We start from the raw sequence: 21,477 nt of genomic DNA, 5'->3' as shown, positions 1-21,477 counted from the left end.
TTCCCTCTGTCAGTTTTGATTGTTTTTATTATCACTTCACCTCTCTGGCTGTATAACCTGCACTGATCACATCGAACAGTAGCATCCTCTCCAGTAGAAGTGGAAACCTTGTGACCCTGCTCAGGTAGTTTACCTGCACAGCTGATTCACACTGCAAGTTGCTCTCACATCTCAGCTCCATTTCATTTCGCCATCCACTTCACAATCAGTAACAGCTCTGAGAATTGCTCAGGGCACTTTAATCATTAACTTTTACTGCCAATTCTGTTTAATTGTCAGTGCACACAGTCAACTGGGCCTTTGGTGATAATCATACAAGCCTTCCACATAGAGGTGCCTGTGCCTTAAATGAAATGATGTTTTGTTTTTCTGTTGTAGCGTCCTTGTTTTAGAGAGTGTGGCTCGGAGCAACTTAGCCATCTAACTTCTTATGCAAACATAGATTCCAAATCGGTCTTTCTCTGGCAGTAGCAGCTATATAAGGCATTTTTTGCAGCAGGTTTATCTGGGCATTTCATCAACATGGCCGCACTTCATCAGGACACTTTAGGTCTGTGTTTGTTTTAGTGAAAAACCCCTTCAGAGCCATTTGTCCACTTCAACCACTATGGCAACTTAGCTTTTATACAATAACTGCAACACAGAAGATCTCATTCCCATCATCATCTCAAAATATTTTCCACAAAACGCATTGTCAGGGGACATATTTTTCCCTCCCCTGCTGCTTTTGACCGCATTACGAAAGCAAAAAAAGTTGATTGGCTCGGCCAAGAGGTTTGCACACATCAGCCTTTCTGCCGTTCTGGTTGAGAAGCATTTCTTAGAGCGGTATTGATTCAGCCACACCTCCCCTGGATACATTAGGGTCAGCACTGTGGGGAAGCAGGCAGCTCAATGGGAGATGGAGTAAGGAGAACTCAACCTGACTGGCTCTAACACACTGCAGTCAGATAAGAGCCCATTCTCTGTGGCTCTCCAACTTTTATTTGCATGGCGTGGAGCCCAAGATACCATGGTTAATTTCATAGCCAGCGCCTCTGTGTTGGCCTTCCTCTCAGGTGAACAGATCCTTTGACTGGCGTAAAAAACATCAGAATGAGTCACATGACCTTCAGCATGTTTGAAAACAAGAGCCGAAGCAGATAAGAGCATGCGTGTGCGTGTTCATGTTGCAGGAGTTTTTGATTAAAAGACGTGTTTGCTGATTCAAGGGCTTCTCCGTGATCACATCCAATTTACTGTTCACACACAAGCATACAGACTGTCTGACACACACACACACACACACACACACACACACACACTACATTTGTTACAGCACATATCCTCATAATATAAACTTTGCCTGCATTCACTTTTATTACCCACAATCATTAACATTACATCTACAGAAATGATTTCACTGTTACATTTCTCTTAAACACGCTCCAGTTATGAAATAGTCAGTCAGTTTGAATCAGTGCCCACGTTTGCTGTTTTGTTGCTGTTATTACTGCTAAGAGCTGTCACTGGCACAAAGTTTAATTTTAGCTTGATCTTGCAATTTTGTAAAATGTTTTGAGATGCATATAATGTGCCTAAAAAGTGAGGCGAAGGAAAAATCTGTTTCCCCATCAGGAAAGGATTATTTGGAGAAGACTTGACTACAAAGTGGTGGATGGGAGAGGGCTCGTGTTCCAGCTCGTGACAAGCTTTTACTTGTAAAGTTAGAATTTTTAGCAAATATTTTAGTGGTAATCGTTAGGAAGTTCTCTAAACCTGAAGTTAATTGTTTTACTTTTATAACATTGGGTATATCTTTGGCCCCACGCTACATGTGAAGCCACACTAGCAAATTCTTTGTCTTAAAAATGCAAAATTCATAAGCAATAAAATCAATTCAGTGCACTTGAGGGTTTTGCTCCTACAGCCTTACTTGGTCTGGTATGACCATTAGCTTATGGTGGCTAATGTTAGCAAACTTTACATAGATATTGTTGTGTGACTGACATAACTGAGTTACTATTTCATTTAAAATTCCTTTATTAATCCCACAACAGGGAAATTCTCAGTGTTACAGCAGTAGCAAGGCATAGTGTGTACGACAACAAACAAACAAAAGATTGATGACTTTATTTCTCTTTTTTCAGTTACACTTCTGCTTTGTGTTAGCATGACACAGAAAACATTTTAGTGGTTTTAATACAAACAAGAGGAGAAATGTATTTTTTCGTGTCCTGCTTTTGGCCTAGTGTAATATTGACATATTATCGCCTTATATGTTGTTGATTTGGACATGTTAGCTAACAGTTGCCTTATTACATATCCCACCGTTGTAGAGCAACATTAGCATTCATTTGGAGTTGTGTTTGTGTCTACCTGATGAAAGTCCAATATTCCCTTTTCCTTCACTGTACCTAACTTTGTCTGTCTGCTGTGTACAGTGGCTTTATTAGTTTAAACAGCTGCATGTTTCTCCTTAAAACAAGGTTGATGACAGCGGTGAGTGAACCACTAAAGTAAAGCTATGAGCTGTAAAACCGAAACACAGAGCAGAAAGACACGTAACAAAACTCCTTAGAGCTGAAGGGAAACTGCAGAGTTGGGTGATAATTATCTGTTGGTTTGACTCCATGAGTTACACCTTTCACATCATAGTCATTTGATCCATTGTAAATATTAAAATATTGATGACTGCGCCTTTTAAGCAACTTACTTAATAGAATCTTAATAAATAAAAATGAATGGAAATTTATTTTGCTATTATCCTGCCATTGCCACTTGAAGCCACAGAGACAGCTGTTCTGCAGGTCACATGGTCTTATGTAAAAACCTGATTTGACCTCAATAAAACTTATGTTTCAAACCACAATTGCACTGAAACCTTCCAGACAACAAGAAATCCTAAGGTAGCCATTAGAGGTGTTGTTAGTATAGAAACAGCCTTCTCTAGAAACACCACCTCTTGGTTGGTTTTGGTTGGGTACAAACAAGATTTAACTATTGCAATTGTTTGCTGTTGGAACCAGTTGCAGCCTGTCATTGTCATGAAGATTTATTGTAAGCATGTGACGTTTTTACAGGAATCAAGACCATCAAGTGTGTGAGATGGAAAAATAATATATATTTTTTTAATGTCTGAAAATGCCAAGCAAATGGTAGCACCACTTATTTCATAATCCTCACTCTTATGAAGGTGATTCACATCCTGCTCTCTCTACAGAGTTTACTGTCCTTGTTGCCCACGTTGTTCCATCCACCATCTCATCTTAATTTGGCATTTTTCCTCTGTGTCTTTGCCTTGACAGAGCCTTTAAATGGCAAACTGTTTTTGATAGATGTCTGTTTTTGTTGTGGTGCAGGAACAGATGAGAATTTGTGTTCTTGTGGGATTTCGGGGGTTGATTAGTAACATAACTCTGATCATTGTCTTCCACCAACCAGTGGGTTGTCACGTATATTTACTCATTCGGTCAATATGAACTCTCTTTTATCTTTCCTGACACTAACCTAGAGTAAATCTGTAACTGTCATACTGTGACAGAAGATAGTGTGTCTGTACAGCTGTGTATCTGATGCAGTTCTTTCTTTTGATAGGGAGATGGTGAATTCCTGGTTTGCTGAGCGAGTCCACTCCATCCAGCCATCTGCCTCCAAAGAAAATCCTTCACAGCACCGGGCCCACCAGTCCTCCACAGACCCCGGTCTCCCTTCTTCCACCACAATCCTCCCACCCACCCTCAGCCTCCTGGACAACCGCTGCCCGTCCCCAGCCACTGTCCCCAGCCCGGCCCCCGGCACCCCGACACGCAAAATCTCAGCGTCAGAGTTCGACCGCCCACTCAGACCCATCGTGGTTAAAGACTCTGAGGGCTCTCTGACATTTCTGAGCGACGCAGACCCCGGGACTGTCTCTCTTCGGGGCTCTCTGATGGGTGAGGGTGGTGTCGGTAATGGAGGTGGATACAGCGGGGCAGGAAGTGGCAGTGGGGGTGACCGTTGCGCCAGGCTGCTGGAGCTGGTTAAGGACGTGTCAAGTCATCTGGATGTGACAGCACTCTGCCACAAGATCTTCCTCCACATTAACGAGCTGATTGCCGCAGACCGCTACTCACTGTTCCTGGTACGAAAGAGCTGCGTGACAAACTATTATTCTAACTGGTTAAACGTGAGCACTGTCACCAGTCAGAGCAAGAAGAAGTGATACATAGACCTATACAGTATATCTGGGTGCTGGTTTAATATCTTAAAACCACCAACATCCTTACATCTCAGCTCTCGCTCAAACTGCTGAATGAAAAAGCTCCAGTTATTTATAACTATTGTTTACTACTTTTATAAAATAGTTTTTCAGACAAATTGAAGTGTTAGTTTGTTGTGTTAGTGCCAGTCTTCTGCCTTTCTATAGCTTACTTGACTCCACCAAAGGGGTTATGTTTTCAGTGCCATTTGTTTGTTTGATTGTCTGTCAGCAGGATTGGGGAAAAAGTGATCTGAATCATGGGGTGGATAAACAAATTATTTTTCACTTTTGTTAAAATTGCAAGATAGGTCAATTGTAACGCCAGCATGGCAAAGTTACCTGAATTTGTGGCACATATGCAGACCTTAAATAGTCACTGAGTTGCACATGGTTCTGTGCTTGAACCAGTCTTTTTCACCTTACATACACTTTCTTTTGACAGTATTATCAGGAAACACTCCATAAGATTTCATTTTTATGCTGATGATACCCAATTCTATCTATTGGACCAGCCAGATGAAACCAATCACTTAGTTAAACTTCAAACATGCCTTCGTTTTTATAAAATGACTGATTATTGCAGCTTTAAATTATTTACAGTATGTTTATTCACAAATTATGTATTTTAAATGCTGCATATGACTTCAGTTTAATTTTCATATGGTGCCCTTCTCCGTTATGTGGCTTCCAAACTGTTTGCTTAAAACATCTGACAGCTGCTGCTGCAACTGAAGATGATGAGAGAGATAGTATGTCAGAAAACCAACACAATGATTGAAAAGTAACAAAAGACATCTTTCTCACCAAACATACTGTAATTATTTGAGCCATTGTTAATATAAAACTATTGATCATCTACTTCCCCGCGACCCTGTACGCAGGATTGATGATGGATGGATGGATGATCATCTAATTTATATTACTTCTGTCCGTTGCACAATGAAAACCATGAAAAAAACCTCATAACATGTAACTTTCCCTAACCCAACTATTTTCCTGTTTTGAATCAGTCGTGTGACCACATCCTGTGCTTGTGTGTGTGTGTGTGGTCCCAGGTGGGCGAGGACAGCTCCAACAGGAAGTTCTTGGTCAGCCGCCTGTTCGACGTAGCCGAGGGATCCACACTGGAGGAGTCCTCCAGTAGCTGCATCCGGCTGGAGTGGAACAAGGGCATCGTGGGTCATGTAGCCGCCACAGGACAGCCGCTAAATATCAAGAACGCTTACGAGGTGAGAAAATCACAAGGTTTTGTCTCATTTTATTTGACATTACAGGGGTCAGCGTTAATGCTGGTGCGCTGAAACAGGCGTGTGTTTGTTTTGGGTACATGTGATGGGTTTTTGCTGACACAGCACAGACTTGAGGGGGGAGAGGGGCAATCAAAGATGGGCAAATAGGTCAAAGCGCTCCTCTGGAGGGTTCATCTTCACCACACACACACACACACACACACACACACACACACACACACACACACACACACACACACTTCACAATTCTTCTCTTTCACTCAGTAGCTGCAGAGTGTCTGGTGACATTTTGACCCCAGACAGTTTCAGGGTTCTGACTTGAGTGATCAGGTTTCAACAGAATGTCCCTCACTGCCACTTCACTCACTGTCATTGATCAAACCAACCTGACTTTGAAATCTGTTACCAATGGTATGGTTTATACTCATCTTTTGTGGAGAGTTACATGCCATTATTATTTCTTGGTGAAGGATGAACTGTTGTTGGCCAGGAAATAGTTCCAGCACATTACTCCCCTAAAACCAAAACGTTACGTTTCTTTTATGTATATTTTAAACAAACAAGATACAACATTTGCATCAATGAGCTTCAGGGGTGTTGGTAGGCGTATTTTTCAACTTTGGACGGAACCAGGCTCGCTCTTTCCCCCTGCTTCCAGTCTTTATGCTAAGCTAGGCGAACCACACCCTCATTCCAGCTCTGAACAAAAGATCAACATCAGTGTTCTCACCTCACTATTAGAAAGAAAGCAAATAAGTCTGTTTCCCAAAAGGTTGAATTATTCCTTAAATGAAGGTTGGTAAAAATTTAAATAAGTCGAAGAACAAAACCTAAGTAAAAGATTCTCTCTGGTTTGAAGAAAATGCCATTGATGCTAAATTTTCAAATGATGTATTGATGATTAATAATAATTAGACAATTAGACGACAATATTTCCTTGAGCCACACAGTGAACCCCATTGCTCACAATGGTTTGGCCAGGGCCTTGGACGGTAGCTTGCCACCATTGGTGTGTGTGAAAGGTTGAATGAGGGACAAACTAGAAAGAGCTGTCGATACAATCAGCATGTAAATGCAGTTAGTACATAAAAACAAACTGAATATGTAAGTTCGCCCTAGCTTCAACCAAGTCCAGTTGCCCTTCATTTTAACCTTCGTTGGATAACTATGACCTGGATGACTGAGAATCTTCATAGACATCTAGCTGCGGATTGGATTTCAGCTTTGTGACCTTTGCAGATTGAGCCTCATCTTATTTGTTTTTAAAACACTGTTCCCTGATTAAACGATGAAAAACTGATCATCTGATAGTGAAAGACGTGTATTTGCGAGAAGGAAAGGACAAGAATGTAGTGATATCACTACCAGCGTGCAAATTTGTGGGAGTACTGTATGTGCATGTGTGTGTTTCTGGCTGCACACTTTAGTGCGACCCTCCTCTGGAAGAGTTATGGGTGTCTTCAAAAAGGAGCAGATATGCACGAAATGTGAGTGTGGGTGGAAGAGAGAGAGGGAGGTAGAGAGTGGTCGAGAGAAACAAGAAACAGAGAAAGGCAACAAGTATGCTGAGATTAAATGCACTTGTCTTGTGTGTGGTCATATCCCACTGACCTCATCTAAATTGTCAAAACTATCTTTCTCCACAATGAATTTCAGTGTGAGTGTTATGTTTTTTTCACCAGAGCACTGCCAAAAATTTTAAATTATAATCTATAGCCTTACAGATTCATAGGGTTAAAATCAAATGTCCTGTTGTTTAAAGCTGTTGGCAGCTGTTTCCATAAAGTCCTTGAAAGCCCTGTGTTGTACTGTAACAGTAGGTAAAGGAATTACCTCACTGCTGTTTAGGATTTTCTTTCCTGTTTTTCTCTATAGCCATCAACTTGAGTGTGCTGAAGTGAATCAGTAAGAATTAGGCTGGAGAAGACAAACTGGTACATTGATTTTTTTTGTTTTAAAAGGAAGTGACCACCTTAAATGAAAATTCCTATTCACCTCCATCGTATTGGGGTGAAGGCTCACATCTCAGAGACGGGTATCGCAAAAATTGGACACATTTTAAGATTTTTTTTCTGTACATAACTTTCTCATGATACACAACTAACAAGAAACTTTTCTTGTTATGATATGATAGGGTGGTATGCTGTAGTAGGACAAATTTTCGGTCACAAGAGAGGACATTGATCTACATTTAAGTCAACTGTACAGATTGACAATGACTGGTTTGAAGTTTTTGTATTTATAAAAAATCCTTTTTATAATTACATAATTCTAAAGACATATTTTCCACATATTTAATGATTCCATTTTGACAAGAACGTTTTCTTACTATATTATATTTTAGTTATGTTTCTATTGTGCATACTATACAAACATATCTCGTTAAGGCAAGAAACATTTCCTGTTATAACATGAAACCTTGTGGTTTTGATCATGTTGGAGATATGGCCTTTACATCAGGGGTTTTTAGAGTCTTGACACTGTGGGTCAACAAAATCGAAACAACTGCGCCACCCAATGCCAGCTACCCTCCTGGTGAGCAGGAAGTTTAATGTTGCCATGAATTCAGTCAGTTACACTGTGGTTTACAGCTAAATCAACATTTTTAGCCTATTTGTTTAGATTAATGAATGTGAATTAGCTATTAGCAGCTCCTGTTTGCAGTGTATCCATGCAACATGTCCTCATACCAAGACATTTACAGTATGTCTTTTGGAAAGTACAACGACACTTAAGACCGTTCCCCAAAATGACACGTAAGAGCGTTGACAAGTACAGCACGATAATTAATTAAAAACATGTCTTGTTCCACTTCCACTAGATACACAGGACTCGAACCTCGGTCTCCTGAGTAGAAGTTCTAAGCTTACTTGATCCATAAACTCGGATCATAATAAATTATGTAATAATCAAGCTATAGGGCCATTTTCCTGGTGAGGATGTGCAGACCCATGGATGGACAGTAGGACTCGGCATTTCAAGCAAAAATACTATACAATAGTCGCACAAACTATTCAATCTTTAATCTTAATTTTATGACTATTCAAAATTCAAAAGTTGTGACCCATCCCTAACGCACAGACAATGATCACTGGATTACTTTGATATCAAATGAAAGTTAAAAACCTGATCGCACTCAGTCAAGTTCTGCAGTTATAAGCAGCTTTTGTCTTTTTTCTAATTGTATTTGTAATGCATTTATTAGCAGTGACCGTCAGAGATGTGCAAGTCACACTAAATCTCAGAAAAATGTATATCATGCCACTCCAGAACACCAGCATGCACCTGTCCCTTTCACCCCTCACACTTTCACCCCCTTCAACTCTCCCATGCCCCTGAGGATGGACAGTAGTACTCCTTCAGTTCCGTGCCTTGTGCTGCTGATCCATGTGCATCTGTGTGCCACATGTCACAAAAAAATAGACCCTTCATTCACGCATCAGGGACCACAGAACAGCATCATCAGCGTCAGACATCATTAGCTATGTGTATGTGTGTGTGAGAGAGAGAGACAGAGAGAGAGAGAGAGATTCCCTGCTGTGTGCCTTCCTCTGGTTGCCTGCCAACCACAAGATGATGATGATGATGATGTGACTAGGAGTGAGCGATGCGTGAGAGCAGACAAGGCGAGAAAAGAGAGGCTGATGGGAGTGTCCACCTGTGTCTAATTAGCTTGCTGTGTGTGTGAGTGTGTGAGCGTGTGAGTGTGCACTTTCCGACTGACTGCCCTTGAGGGTTTAAGTGTGGTTTTGTGTGTGTGTCTACATATGTGTGTATGTGTTTGTGTTTACTACTCGTTTTTGTTTTGTGTGTGAGAGTGTGTTTGTGTTCTGCAATGACTCACTTTGTTTCTGTGTGTGTGCGTGTGTGTGTGTGTAAATCAATATTAGTGTGTGTATAAGTTTGAGTATCATGCTGTGCACTAACTGGCTGAGTTAATGCAAACTGTTACTCTAGATTATCTGAGTGTATATTGTGCAGGCAGAATGTGTGCAAGTGTGTATGTGTGTGCACTACTGCAGAACCCGATACTTCCAGGAAGTCCATCTGCGTCATCCGAGGGACTCCCCAGCTCTCTGACTAGATCTTTACCTTCCCATTAGTCCGCTCAGGATTACATTGATTTCAGCGGCGGGACTTATCTATCACTCACTGAGTTTTATTTTCATCCTGCCACACAAGAATACTGTGTAAGTAAAGTGTGTGGGCAGACAGTGTTTCTTGCTCTGGAGTGAGGCAGTGTTTTGGTCATTAGACGTAGGCTACGTGATATAAGGGCATTTTAGCTAAAAACTCTAGAAGAGAAGAGAATTATACCAACTATTAGTTAATTTTATATATTTACTTTTTTGGGAATATTGCTATTTTTCCAACATTATACATTTGCACAAGTTAAACCTGTGTAGCCTATAGGAACCTTTCATGAATGAGGCCCATTGTTTTGCAAGATAAATTAAGCGTATTGTACATTTCCACTGCACTAATTCCATCACTATAACAACGGTCATACTCACGACTGCGCTACTCTGACTTTTGCTTTTTGGCAGAAGTTATAATACACTTACTCTGATCAAAAGATGAGATCTCTACAGTATCTTAAATAAGTGTAATTTCAGCCTCCAGAATGTGGATCAGAAAAAAAGCTTACTTACGTCAAATGTTGAGGTTGAGTATTTTCTTTTTATGGGGGTTTGAACTTTTACTGCCCTTAATTTTAAATCCTTATTGTATTTATTGTTAATTATCTGTTACAAGTTACTGAGAAAAATATACTAAATTTTGACATTGAAAATAATGCACTTTCAAATGTTTTACAATTTTTTGTTAAGGTAGCATAACTGGAACACCCAATACTTTGACATGATGTTTACAGATTAATTCATTAAGGACCGAATGCACGCAAGAACTGATACACAACAAGTATCTGTCATACAGAATGAGCACTTTTACTTTTGATACTTAAGTACATTCACTATGTTTCACTATGAATTGTGGGTATGGTATTTCTCCTCTTTTAAGTAAAGGAAAATTGTACTCTACTTAAAGACAATAAGTCCTTCACTGGCCTCTAGCATGGTTCTCCAAGCATAGACAGTAATGTAATACAAACATCTCCCCAGAGTTCGCAACTGCTTTTTAGGAGCAATAAGCAAGACATTAATGAACTCAAAAAGATACAATGATGAGGTCTCATCTGTTACTTTCAATTATCCTATTATAATCTCAATTCAGTATCAACTTGTCTAACCCAAGTCTCAAAACCTCAATCTCACTTCATCTCATCCTTTTCTCCAAAGGGGTTTTAGGAGCAACAATTCAGATTGGAGTGATCTCAAAAAGATTTACTATTGAGATCTTAGTGTTTTCTCAAGAGTTAAAGAAAAGACTATTCTGAGCAAAAGATTTTTCCTCTGGGTTTATATTCACATACACACACAGGCCCCTTGAGTTTGGAGGATAGAGATAATGGACAGAGAGAAGCCGGGTGTTTAAAGGTCGGTTGCAAACAGGAGAATAGTCCTCTAAACATCTTTGCATCCACCCGCCCTGAGCATGCCTTCAGAAGCCACTTCTCTCTCTCTCCCTCAAATTCCATATTTACATACCAGAGAAGGTTTTTGCCTCCTTGTGATTGATGGCAAGTACTAACAAAAAACTATGTAAATGTTTTTTTGGGAGAAGAATTTTGTGTTACATAATTCTGACAATAAGGATCCTACCATTTTGGCGAAATGGGGCTGCTGCATGCATGCAGCTACTATAGTATATCTGGTTCTTTATGCAAGTGGAGCTGTTTGAACCATTTGGCAGGATTCATGAGGCTTTGAATACGGATGAGATCTGGACTGAAGCTGCTGATGACTGAGACTTTTTCAAATGCCGCTCCTAATTGACTGTTCGCTAAACCTCTCTCCCCTTGTTTAGTGTTGCTACACCTGTTAAGCTGATGGCACATGGGCTAGGCAGTTTACATCTTGTTAATGCTGGAAGATTTGCCACTCGAAATTTGAGCATTTCCAGCCAAATGGTTGTCAGCTGTAATGACAACTTTTGCTGACAGATTTTGTCACATGTAGCAAGCTAGCTAATTAAGCTAACATTAGCTACATGACTTATTATAAAACACACTCTGTTGTTTAAATATGCACTTGGTATCTACATACATGATATCATGCTAAAGCTACATGTCCCAGCAGGACAGACCCACCAACATTCAAACAAAAAATTCTACTTGGTGGTCATGCATCTTTTTTAACATAACTTGTTACTCTACAAACTAACATCATTAGTGCTAACTTCTGGCCTTTAAAGTAATGCTAGCATGTTAGCCTGACATGACATACCAAAACAAAACACTGTTTAATCTTTTTTCTTGCATTTCTGCTTTTGGTTTTGATTTGAAAGGACAAAAAAATAGTATATGATTGTTAAAAGCCGAAAATCCCAAAATTTAGGTCTGTGGGATTGAATTCTGGACATATGCTTTACCTCCCCAGGATCCCAGATTCAATGCTGAGGTGGACTTGATCACAGGTTACAAAACCCAGAGTATCCTTTGCCTTCCCATCAAGAACCACAGAGACGAGGTAGGACAAGACAAATTGGAACATACTGCAAACAGTGCAGTTTGTGTTTAATCTTTTTGTTTGTGTTTTGTTAAAGTTTGTGTTTGATCTGCTGTAATAGAAGATATCCATAAACAAGATGCATAGTTGTTTATCTAGTTTTTCATTTGTCAAGCCCAATTAGATTTTAGCAGCCAAGGGAAGGCTAATGGCAAGGCAACTTTATTTGTAGGCCTATAGCACAATTCATACGCCAGGGCAGTTCAGTGTGCTTTACAGGGTACGATAGCATCTGTACTACTTTTTTTTTTAGAAAAAAAAAGTAACTCAATGTCCATTCACCTCATGGTGTTCTTCACCAGATGGAGTTTGCTCAGTTGTGATGGACAGGGCTCAGTTGTCATCATGTATGTTTGGTATAACTTCATGTGATGACAACCGCGCAATCCCCATGACAACTGAGAAATCTCCAATCCATTGAGAAAGACCATAAGGTGCAGCCAAAAGTGCCAAAAAAAGCTAGTCAGTGAACCTTGAGTTATCTTTTTTTTGTCAAACTAAATGGTCTGTTACATGTTTTGATTATTATACTTTTTCGGTTTGCGAGGAGCCATCTACACAAGTTATTTATACTGTACTATTGTTTGTAATCAGGATTATTTAAAAATAATTTAAAGAAATATACTGGCATTTTAGGAGATATTCTTGTTTTCTATCTCAACCAGAGTTAGACTAAAAGATCGACATCGCTTCTTCTGGACCTCTCTCTGTACTGAGCATGAACAGTTGAAGGCATATGTCAACAGCTAAAGACCATATTTCCCATAATGTTGTACTGCAAGTGCCCTTGAACCATTTAGACACATAGCTGACGTTCTTATCCAGTTTACAGTTAGTCTCTGTGGAGTCTTAAAATCAATATCCTTTTAAAATAAATAGATTTATCAATTCTGACCTCTTTGACAGCCACATTTCATGTTGACAGGAGGCTTGAGAAAGTTGATTAGAAAACATATCAACAATCTCGTGCATCATTTCAAAGATGTTATAAAAAGTCCTATTCTCAATATTTTCATTCACACACACATTGCGTATAGCTATAAAATAAATCAACAGAGCTGTATTTGACTTTGTTCTATTTTCCAATGAGAAACACAAAGACGCTGGCACAACTTGACTTTGAATGTTTTTTTCTGCAGCACTGATTTTCAAAATAGTCAAAACAAGTTATGCTCCAATTATTATTTTCATTGCAATTATTTTTCTTAGATCTATGTACAGGAACAAACCCTTTCTCTGTTTTTTTTTATCCATCCTATCCATCACAGGTAGTCGGAGTGGCTCAGGCTATCAATAAAAAATGTGGGGAGGACGGTGCCTTCACTGACCAGGATGAAAAGGTCAGTAAAGTTCACTGGTTCACTTTCACTACATTGTATTAATGTGTCCAGATTCAGAGACTTTTTTCAAAATATGTCATTGGCAAGATACTGCATGTTGCTCTTGACTGTGGTGTCAGACAGGCTGCCTTACATCTGCTAGCAGAAGCATAACCTTACCTGTTCTGAGCCCCCAGATTCACTGCATATAAAACCTCCGTAACTCTGTCCACCTTTCTCTACATATGTGTCCTTCCTCATATCATCTGTCATCTTCCTTTGTACTTCTGCTCCTTCATCGTTGATGTATGTCTTTTCCATGAAACAGTCTGGTCTTGTTTCCTGTAGTTCCATCCTTACCATTCAGATCTTGTTCTGTTCCCCTCCAACAGGACTTCTCAGCCTACTTGGCCTTTTCTGGCATTGTCCTGCACAACGCTCAGCTCTATGAGACATCGCAGCTGGAAAACAGACGCAATCAGGTGGGTGTGAATGTGTGTTTCTAAAGGTAGGTAGATAGATAGATAGACACAACTCTCAACATGATGTTTTCTCCTGTGTGTGAATGTGTGTGTGAGCAGGTGCTGTTGGACCTGGCCAGTCTGATCTTTGAGGAGCAGCAGTGTCTGGAAGTTTTACTGAGGAAGATCGCAGGAACCATCCTGTCCTTCATGCAGGCCCAGGCCTGTACCGTCTTCATCGCTGACGAAGACTCCATGGTCAGTGCGCACACACACATGCACACACACACATGCACACACACACATCCACACACACGCTCACACCATGTTCATACTTCGGTGTCTAGTGCACCAAATCCATCCTCAAATCATACAAACTATGCTTTTTGTTTGAATGCAGTAAAACAGCAGCACGAGGTCAGGCCAAAGTTATCCAAGGCAGTTTAAAATCAAGGGTAACCAGACATTTATTTTGCCCCTCATCTAAGAGGCTTCTTCTGTTCTTACTGACTGGCAGAGAATCCCAGCTATTTAACCTCTGTAGGGTCATTATCAATGTGATGGATACCGCTTGATTCTAGGTATGCACGATAATTATCGATCTGATAAATTATTGGCTTGCGCTTACATGCGCTTGACACTGCTGTTTTTATACCCCGCCCCTGCAGTCACCTGCAGCTCATGTTAGACTACAGAGTCGGCGAAAGTCATCTCAAATGCACCTGTTACCTTCACTTTACCGTCTTTTTAAATTTTTTATTCATCACATTTCAAGTTAAATCTGATTTCATTTAAATTGCATGACTTGTCTCTCGAGACTTAACTTTACATTATAGATCGCGCTAGACTCAATAGCAGTATCTTAACTTTACTTATTGAGTAGACTAGACTACTGACTGGAGATATTAGCTCTGCTACAGACACTTCAGCAGACGTTATCCCCAAAGCACTAAAACTTCTTTATTACTTACAAAAATGTGAAGAATTTATCGGTTACCAGATCGGTATCGTTCATGAATTGTAGGCAATCGGTTATCGGATCAGTGGGAAAAAAAGCCAATATCGTGCATCACTACTTGATGGTGGTGAACCATTTTTATGTAGATTTTGAGGTGTGCTTTGGCTCACTGTCCTGCTATTTTGCTATATTTTCAACATACAACTGGTCCAACCGCGGTCCATATAAAGCTTTCTGGCACAGGCTGTGAGGTTTTCAATTAAGATCTGCTGGTAATCCATTATGCATTGTATCCTGTAGCGGCGCGAGCAGGTGGGCAGAGGGTGCAGCTGCCCCAGGCCCACGATTCTCTCCAGTTACGGACCAAATCAACCGAACCACTGATGTGAAAGCAGCCGGCAGCCTGTATGCTGTATTTCTGTTTCCCTCTCTATTTTTCGTAACAATAAAATTGTAACACAAGTGCCCATTGTATAAGAGCCCTCTAGGAGGTCCTTACCCCCTCTGCAATGAGCCATCAGCTGCGCACCTGCATGTATCCTAACAACATATCCAGGGCCTTCAGAAGAAAAACACAACCCACAACATCACCATTACTTCACAGTGGGTATAAGGTGGTTTTCTGGATGGCTTTTTTCACGCCAAACCCACCTTTGATGTTCCCAAATAGATCTATTTTGGTCTCGTATAATCTGGTCCTATTGAAAGCAACCCTCCCAAACAATTTATGGTGATGTAAGTGGCGTCTGATGGTCATTTTGGAGACTTTCTGAGCTCACTTTTCTTTTGCCAGTCGAACCATCCTTCTCACGCTGCTTAGGGTCAGTGTGTACACACATGTCCTCTTCCAGGCCGACTCTTAACATCACTGTTCAGAGATTTTATCCATGTCCCAATTTGTGCAGCTCAACAACTTTTCGTCGCACATCGTCACTGTGTTCTCGGGTCTTTCCCACAGTGATGAATGACCAAGAGAATCTGGCCTGTGTCACATATTTATACACCAGCGAAACAGGAAGTCATGGTTAAGTTATGGCACTTAAGAGTTCCTAATCAAACAGGTGGACTTCTAAATGTAAAATATGACTGGAAATACACTTCTGTTAGATTTAATATAATCATAGGATTTTCAAAGGGGTGCCAATAATTGTGGCACACATGCTTTGGAAAAATTTAATGTATTAAAAAAAAATCTTTTAATATTTTTACTTCAAAGATAAGGTAAGCTTTTTGTGAAAGACCAAGATAACAGCAACCAAATAGATCCATCAGAAGAACCATTCAGAATGTGATTGAAAGCTTTCCATTTTTTCCCAAAGTGTCACAGAACAGAAAATATGTCTAGCTTTCTGTTAAAACTGGACTACATTTGGTTGAAAAGTTAAAGTTGTTGTAGGTTCTAACCTTTATTTAGCTACATTTCCAACATATAACTGGTTCTACAGAATGTGATACACACATCACAGTGTTATGCACAGGTTTACAAATGATGTGCCACCAAATTAATGGTTAGTGGGATTAGGTAAATGATTCCAGTGATCAACTTACTTCACATTCAGACACGTCGCTAACATTAACTTGGTAGTTCTGTGAAAGGGCGGGGTCACACCCAGCTTGTTTAGTACATTGCAACAACTGATAATGTGGTTTGAAAATCGAATGCCACACACATTTAGATAATGTATTTAATGGTGGTCAGTTCCAGTTATGTGGTTTGGATTGTATAGAAGTTACAGCCACTCTTCCTTCATTTACTTTTTCATTATTCATTAGAACAAATGAGCTGATAATAGCCTGGTAGTAGACAAAAGCCTGTGTGTGTAAAAATAAGTATTGAATAATGAATGATTTAGTAGCACAAACAAAGACAAAGTGGCGCAGGTGAACATTTCTTCCATTGAGCATACGATATGGGCAGGAAGAGAATGAACTGCCAAGACAAAATGAAAAAGTGACAAATGCATCGACTAGGAAAGGAATGTGAAGGATGTGAAGGTGTGTCAATATAATCGAGGTAAACAATGTTATCCTCTCAGGCTTTAACTGTGTTTTCCTCTTTTCATTTATTTGCTATTATAATTTATATTTATATACATTTTTTATTAAAAGTAGGAATTTGCATATCATGACACAGTAGGTTAACATAGTTTGTCAGTTAGAGGAACTGAAATTGATTTACAGACTGTTCAACTTTCCTCCCCTTGCTTTCCAAGAGGTGTTATTGTTGTCGCTGTTGTCGCAAAGACAACCTATCTCTACCTCGCTATGTGTTTTCCTCAGAGCCTAGCAACTACCTTTCAAAACTGGACACACAGCATTTGTTTCCAAATTTCCATGAAGAAACTAACACCACCACTTTGGAATAAGAAAATGTTATGAGTAAAACACCACGTAGGTTTTGTTACTTATTGATCTAGTAGAAAGAATGCCAACAGTTTCCTCAGTTACTGCGGTTATGCCACACTGGCATTTCCTCTACCTGTGGATGGTTACCAATAGCTACCAGGGCAAACAAAAGCGCTATCCTCTTCTTCCTTTGGTTGCGAAATGGTTGATGCACTTCCTTTGTGCCATAAATAGAGCTATCATTTCCCCCAGGAGCTCGTCGGTGGTGGCAGACAGGATTATATAGTGAAAGTGATGCTTATAGGGAACCAATCTAAACGCTGATGATACCATTAGTCTATAGCCATTACATTGTCCAATTAACATTTACTTTGTAAGTAAAAGCAAAAAACACTCACCGGTTGGTTTCACTGAGCAGCAACAGGTTGTATTAGATCAGGTTTTGCATACAGAAAATGTGTTTTTTGTATGCAAAACCTTAAACTTCTGTTCTTTTCTGGCACGTGATATGGCAGGTGATACATCTGTTTATCTTACTTTTTAAGTAGTTACAATCGTTTTTTTTGATGGGAAGAGATTTAAATGAGATTTTTCATTTTCTTTTGTGCGGCCTTGCCTCAAAGACATGTCTTACATCTAATGATAAATTATTCTGTTGTTTGATGTGTCCGTGTGCTGTACTGGATTCTTCATCAGAGCTCCCATCATCTCCTGTGACCTTTGATCCCCTTACTATTAATTTGTTGTAATTCGTATTCAAGCACTTGCGCTTGTTGTCATCTACAGGTACAATGTTTACATGCCATGTAACATGAAAATGAAAATGTGGAAGAAAAGTGGAAGATTCTCATCTTGACTAGTTCACTTTCTGAACATATACTAATATATAGGGCATTTACTGCAGTTCTTTTGTTCCTTACACATAGCCAAACCTGGTTCAGTTACACAAACTAAGGGATCAAATTAGTGAGCAGAGTCCTTTTCCAGTCTGTGCCCGTTGTAGATGCAATCGTTAGACTCACAGTGAGATAGCCAGAGAAGCTAGATGCTTGGGGACAGACGGGAGGCACCAGGAGCATATGCTGCGACTTTTCATGCTACAGTTTATGGGACTGTTAGGGCTCAAGCCTACGGACGCCCTGAGCGGCCATCCATTCAACTATTTTTTTTTCCCATTTTCTTGTGATAACGGGATCATTTTCTCGTGATCTCGAGAGAACAACGCAGTAGTTTAACACGGGGTCGGCAGGGACATTTCTCGACGGTAATTTCAGTATGAATTTTGACGGTACTGGTTAGCTCAGTTGGCAAAGCGTAGGACGCATTATCTCAGGTTTGTGAGTTTGATCCTCATTGTGGACCAACTTTTAAAAAAAATATATCTTTTTCATAATCCTCTTAAACAAAGTTCTTATGAAGAGACTGTGTGCATCCCGGCGATTGGTCCACATCCGTCAACCTACGGACTTTTCATTTCCCCATCATCACAGGCAGAGGAGATTCCCCTGAATCGCTTCATAACAACTTTGTAGAAGGGGATAATACAAAAACACACAAAAGAAGAAAAAAAATCATTGAGAGTGGGAGTCAAACACACAACTCTTGAATTGCAAGCCCTGTGCTTTACCAACTGAGCTAACCAGTGATACTGATAAGCTCTCTGAAATTATCGTAAAGAAACGCACCTGCCGACCCCTGTATTCGGCTATGGTTTGTTATCTCGAGATCACGAGAAAATTATTCCGTCATCACGGGAAAACAACAGCTGTTATCTCGAGATCACAAGATATCCAATTATCACGGGAAAACGGAATGAAGATAAAATGGAAGAAAAAATGGATTGCCGTACGAGACAGTGAATGTAGTCAGCTATGTTACCTTTAGACTGAAAAGAACACATTGCACATTGTAACAACTTGACTGTCACAGTGTAGACATTTGACATACTGTGCAAAAACAATTTTGAATCTAAGTAAGTTGATTTATCACCCAGCCCTGTGTATACTGTAGTACACCGAAATATATAGAGACTATTCCATCGTCCTCTGTGAAGACCTTTTAGGGAGGGAACCTGGCCACCTTAGCAAACAGTACATGACCAGCATAAGCCTTAAAAAATCTTAGCAGAGCATTAACACAATGAATACATGATGAGCATGAGCACATATATTTTTTAATTCCTTACTTTTTATATTAAAACCTTTGGCAAGGCACGAAGCAGAAGTTAACCACCTCCATGTCAAAACAAGCAGCTGCACAAATAGATTTACAGCAAGTAGGTACAGCAATGGAAGGCTGTTTTGTTCCAACAGAAGGAAATACATGACAGCTTTCAGGAGCATAATGGTGTCAGACAGACTTCTGACACTTCTGACAGCAAGTGGAAATGCAATGTGGAGTTTCTGTTTTCTATACAGAGCAGACAGAACAGTAGCTGGCCGCGTTTTAATGTAAATACGGGCTATACTTCTGACTTAGTGACTCACAACCACATGCACACAGAGCCTGTTAGAGTCCTCTGTGGGCATTAACATTTGTTTTGGCTCGTCCCCCTCAGGGGCGTCCAGTGCCTGAAAAACCCACACTGACACGCAGAAAACAAGCCCACAGGATCAGGATCAGTGAATGAACACACACGTCATACAGAGATTGATAGATGAGCTTTGTTACAGTGTTCCTCACATCTCAATAGGTGCAAGGCTTCTTAAAAACCTGCACAGAAAATCTGGAAATATATATACATGTAAAAAAGAGTAACTACCTGTATCCACAATAAGTATGCTCAGTAATCATTTCAAGGCTTTTTGTAACGACTCAGGGAGCACTGTAGCTGCCGCTAGACTATGTTGGCTGTGGTCAGTGATACAGCTTCTTCTGATTTTCAGTGCTCTCAGTTTTTCCATGCAGGCTACAAGAGCTAAGCATCAGGTAACAACTTTGGTGGGGCAGCAGATTTTGGTAGTGCATTTAAAATCTGTGTTACATTACTAAACCTCTTGTATGTTGCAGTAATTTAAGGTAAACGAGTGAGTAGTGGGTCAAAACTGTAGAGTAGGACTAGTGTTTTGTCAAGTCATTTTCCAACTTTTTATATCTGCGGTCTGTAACCAACTCACCCATGGACAAGCCTCGTTTAGCCCACAAAGATCTAGGGCTCATGGGAAATGGTGTTGATTAAAGGCAACTAAAAATCTGAAATCTTTATCAAAAAGACTACCATTCTAGTTTTAGAACTCTGAAGTTTGCGTTTCACTTTCTCTTATTTGAGAATAGGGAGCTGGTCAGAATATGTCTCACTGATTAGAGGGAGATTTTGATAGATGTCACAAATGGAGCACGGTGTTAGTTCAGGCAGAGCACTAAAGTCATTCTCGCATTAGCTGATTGACATCAGCTGTTTCATTTATGCTTCGCCATCACTGTACAGCACGGCCATTTTATTTGTTAGGGACAATGGAGAAGAGACTCATTGTAACAGGTTACAATAACTTGGACAAATAACTCACTCATGCCGACGCTGAATACTCGCTCAGCTCCCTCCCCAAACCTTTTCCGCGTTATGAGCTACAGTTTTGGTGTTGCTTATTTAATTAAGATTTATGTTCCCTGAGCAGAGCCTCTAACAGTATATAACCATTTGCCATAAATTGTCTAAAGAATGTGTCTTTGACTGAAGTGCACCCCATGCTAGCACTCATTTTTTGTGGCCTCAGGAACAGTACAGTGTCACAGAGTGTTCTTAATTGTTTTCACTTTATTATATATACCTAGTAATAATTTGTTGTGTTACTGAAATACTGGATATATTGTACTGAAAATAGTGACACTATAAATGAAAAATATGAAATAAAAACCCTAAATAATTAGTACTAAAGATCCATCCATCGATCGACTCCAGACTGTCCAGAACTCAGCTGCCAGGCTTTTAACCAGAACAAAGAAATATGACCACATTACTCCTATTTTAGCTTCATTACACTGGCTCCCAGTATGTTTTAGAATTGACTTTAAAATTCTATTGATCACTTTTAAAGCTCTTCATGGCCTCTCGCCTTGTTATATTTCTGAACTTTTAGTCCCATACGCACCAGCACGTACCTTGAGATCCTCGGGCAGAGGTCTGTTTTCTGTTCCAGAGTCTCGACTGAAAACTAAAGGGGACAGAGCGTTTGCTGTCAGGGCCCCGAGGCTCTGGAACAGCCTGCCCGAGGAAATCAGGTCGGCTGAGTCAGTGAACTCTTTTAAGTCCCTTCTTAAAACATGCTTTTATAGGAGAGCCTTTCCCGATCTTATTT

General features: G+C 40.0%; 1 protein-coding gene across 3 annotated transcripts in view; it reads left to right on the top strand.

Moving 5' to 3' along the window:
- Nucleotides 1-21,477, top strand: part of pde5ab (phosphodiesterase 5A, cGMP-specific, b) — a 98,065-nt gene that overhangs the window by 28,860 nt on the left and 47,728 nt on the right. For all 3 annotated transcript variants that reach the window (XM_046065104.1, XM_046065103.1, XM_046065101.1), the window contains exons 2-7: nt 3,577-4,102; nt 5,278-5,451; nt 11,970-12,059; nt 13,367-13,438; nt 13,810-13,899; nt 13,999-14,136. In XM_046065104.1, the coding sequence (XP_045921060.1) occupies nt 3,577-4,102; nt 5,278-5,451; nt 11,970-12,059; nt 13,367-13,438; nt 13,810-13,899; nt 13,999-14,136 (1,090 nt within the window). The remainder of the gene's footprint in view (nt 1-3,576; nt 4,103-5,277; nt 5,452-11,969; nt 12,060-13,366; nt 13,439-13,809; nt 13,900-13,998; nt 14,137-21,477) is intronic.

Source organism: Micropterus dolomieu, linkage group LG12 (genome assembly GCF_021292245.1).
Source record: "Micropterus dolomieu isolate WLL.071019.BEF.003 ecotype Adirondacks linkage group LG12, ASM2129224v1, whole genome shotgun sequence".
Lineage (NCBI taxonomy): Eukaryota > Metazoa > Chordata > Actinopteri > Centrarchiformes > Centrarchidae > Micropterus > Micropterus dolomieu.
This window is presented reverse-complemented; position numbering and strand designations above follow the sequence as displayed.